The sequence below is a fragment of the Seriola lalandi genome, unplaced genomic scaffold, assembly GCF_002814215.2.
Source record: "Seriola lalandi dorsalis isolate HSWRI2012SDOR001 ecotype SW California unplaced genomic scaffold, Sedor1 jcf7180002054905, whole genome shotgun sequence".
Taxonomy (NCBI): Eukaryota; Metazoa; Chordata; class Actinopteri; order Carangiformes; family Carangidae; genus Seriola; species Seriola lalandi.
Window position 1 is genome coordinate 94,615 of NW_019525457.1, and position 972 is coordinate 95,586.

Below are 972 nucleotides of genomic sequence, written 5' to 3' on the forward strand. Positions count from 1 at the left end.
CTGTCTGTCTGTCTGTCTGTCTGTCTGTCTGTCTGTCTGTCTGTCTGTCTGTCTGTCTGTCTGTGTGTGTGTCCTCAGGAGTCCTTCAATAACGTCAAACAGTGGCTGCAGGAGATCGACCGCTACGCCAGCGAGAACGTCAACAAGCTGCTCGTCGGCAACAAGTGTGACCTCACAACGAAGAAGGTGGTGGATTACACCACAGCTAAGGTGAGTGTTCACACTGCAACATGTCTGGTCACAGGTCACGCAGGTGTCACACATCACGCAGGTGTCACACATCACGCAGGTCACATGACACAGGTGTCACACGTCACACATCACGCAGGTCACACAGGTGTCACACATCACACAGGTGTCACACGTCACACAGGTCACATGACACAGGTGTCACACGTCACACATCACACAGGTGTCACACAGGTCACATGACACAGGTGTCACACGTCACACATCATGCAGGTCACACAAGTCACACAGGTCACACAGGTCACATGACACAGGTGTCACACGTCACACATCAGGCAGGTCACATCACACAGGTCACGGGGGGGGTTAATTAATATGTAATTAATCAACTGATAAGGACTCATGTGCATAATCCATGTTCTGGATTCGGGTCCTTGAGAGGCCTCAGAACTGAAACTGAACAGCCACACCTTGAGGTCTATTTAGCAACAGTTCTGGTGCTTTCAGTCTCATCTCACAGTCTTCCTCAGCAGCAGTTTCACTCATCGCGCTCCTGTTTCCTCCTCCAGGAATTCGCCGACAACCTGGGGATCCCCTTCCTGGAGACTAGCGCCAAGAGCGCCACCAACGTGGAGCAAGCCTTCATGACCATGGCGGCCGAGATCAAGAAAAGGATGGGCCCCGGGGCCACAGCCGGCGCCGCCGAGAAGTCCAACGTCAAGATCCAGAGCAAGCCAGTCAACACCTCGTCCGGAGGCTGTTGCTGAGACCCCACCCCACCCC

The 972-nt window shown here is 53.8% G+C and overlaps 1 protein-coding gene across 2 annotated transcripts in view; it reads left to right on the forward strand.

The window, feature by feature from the left end:
* The window catches only part of LOC111672888 (ras-related protein Rab-1A), a 3,123-nt gene extending 2,157 nt beyond the window's left edge, over nucleotides 1-966 (forward strand). For both annotated transcript variants that reach the window (XM_087169664.1, XM_023430465.2), the window contains 2 exons: nucleotides 79-210; nucleotides 759-966. In XM_087169664.1, the coding sequence (XP_087025790.1) occupies nucleotides 79-210; nucleotides 759-956 (330 nt within the window). In that variant the 3' untranslated portion in view covers nucleotides 957-966. The remainder of the gene's footprint in view (nucleotides 1-78; nucleotides 211-758) is intronic.
* The last annotated feature ends 6 nt before the right edge of the window (nucleotides 967-972 follow it).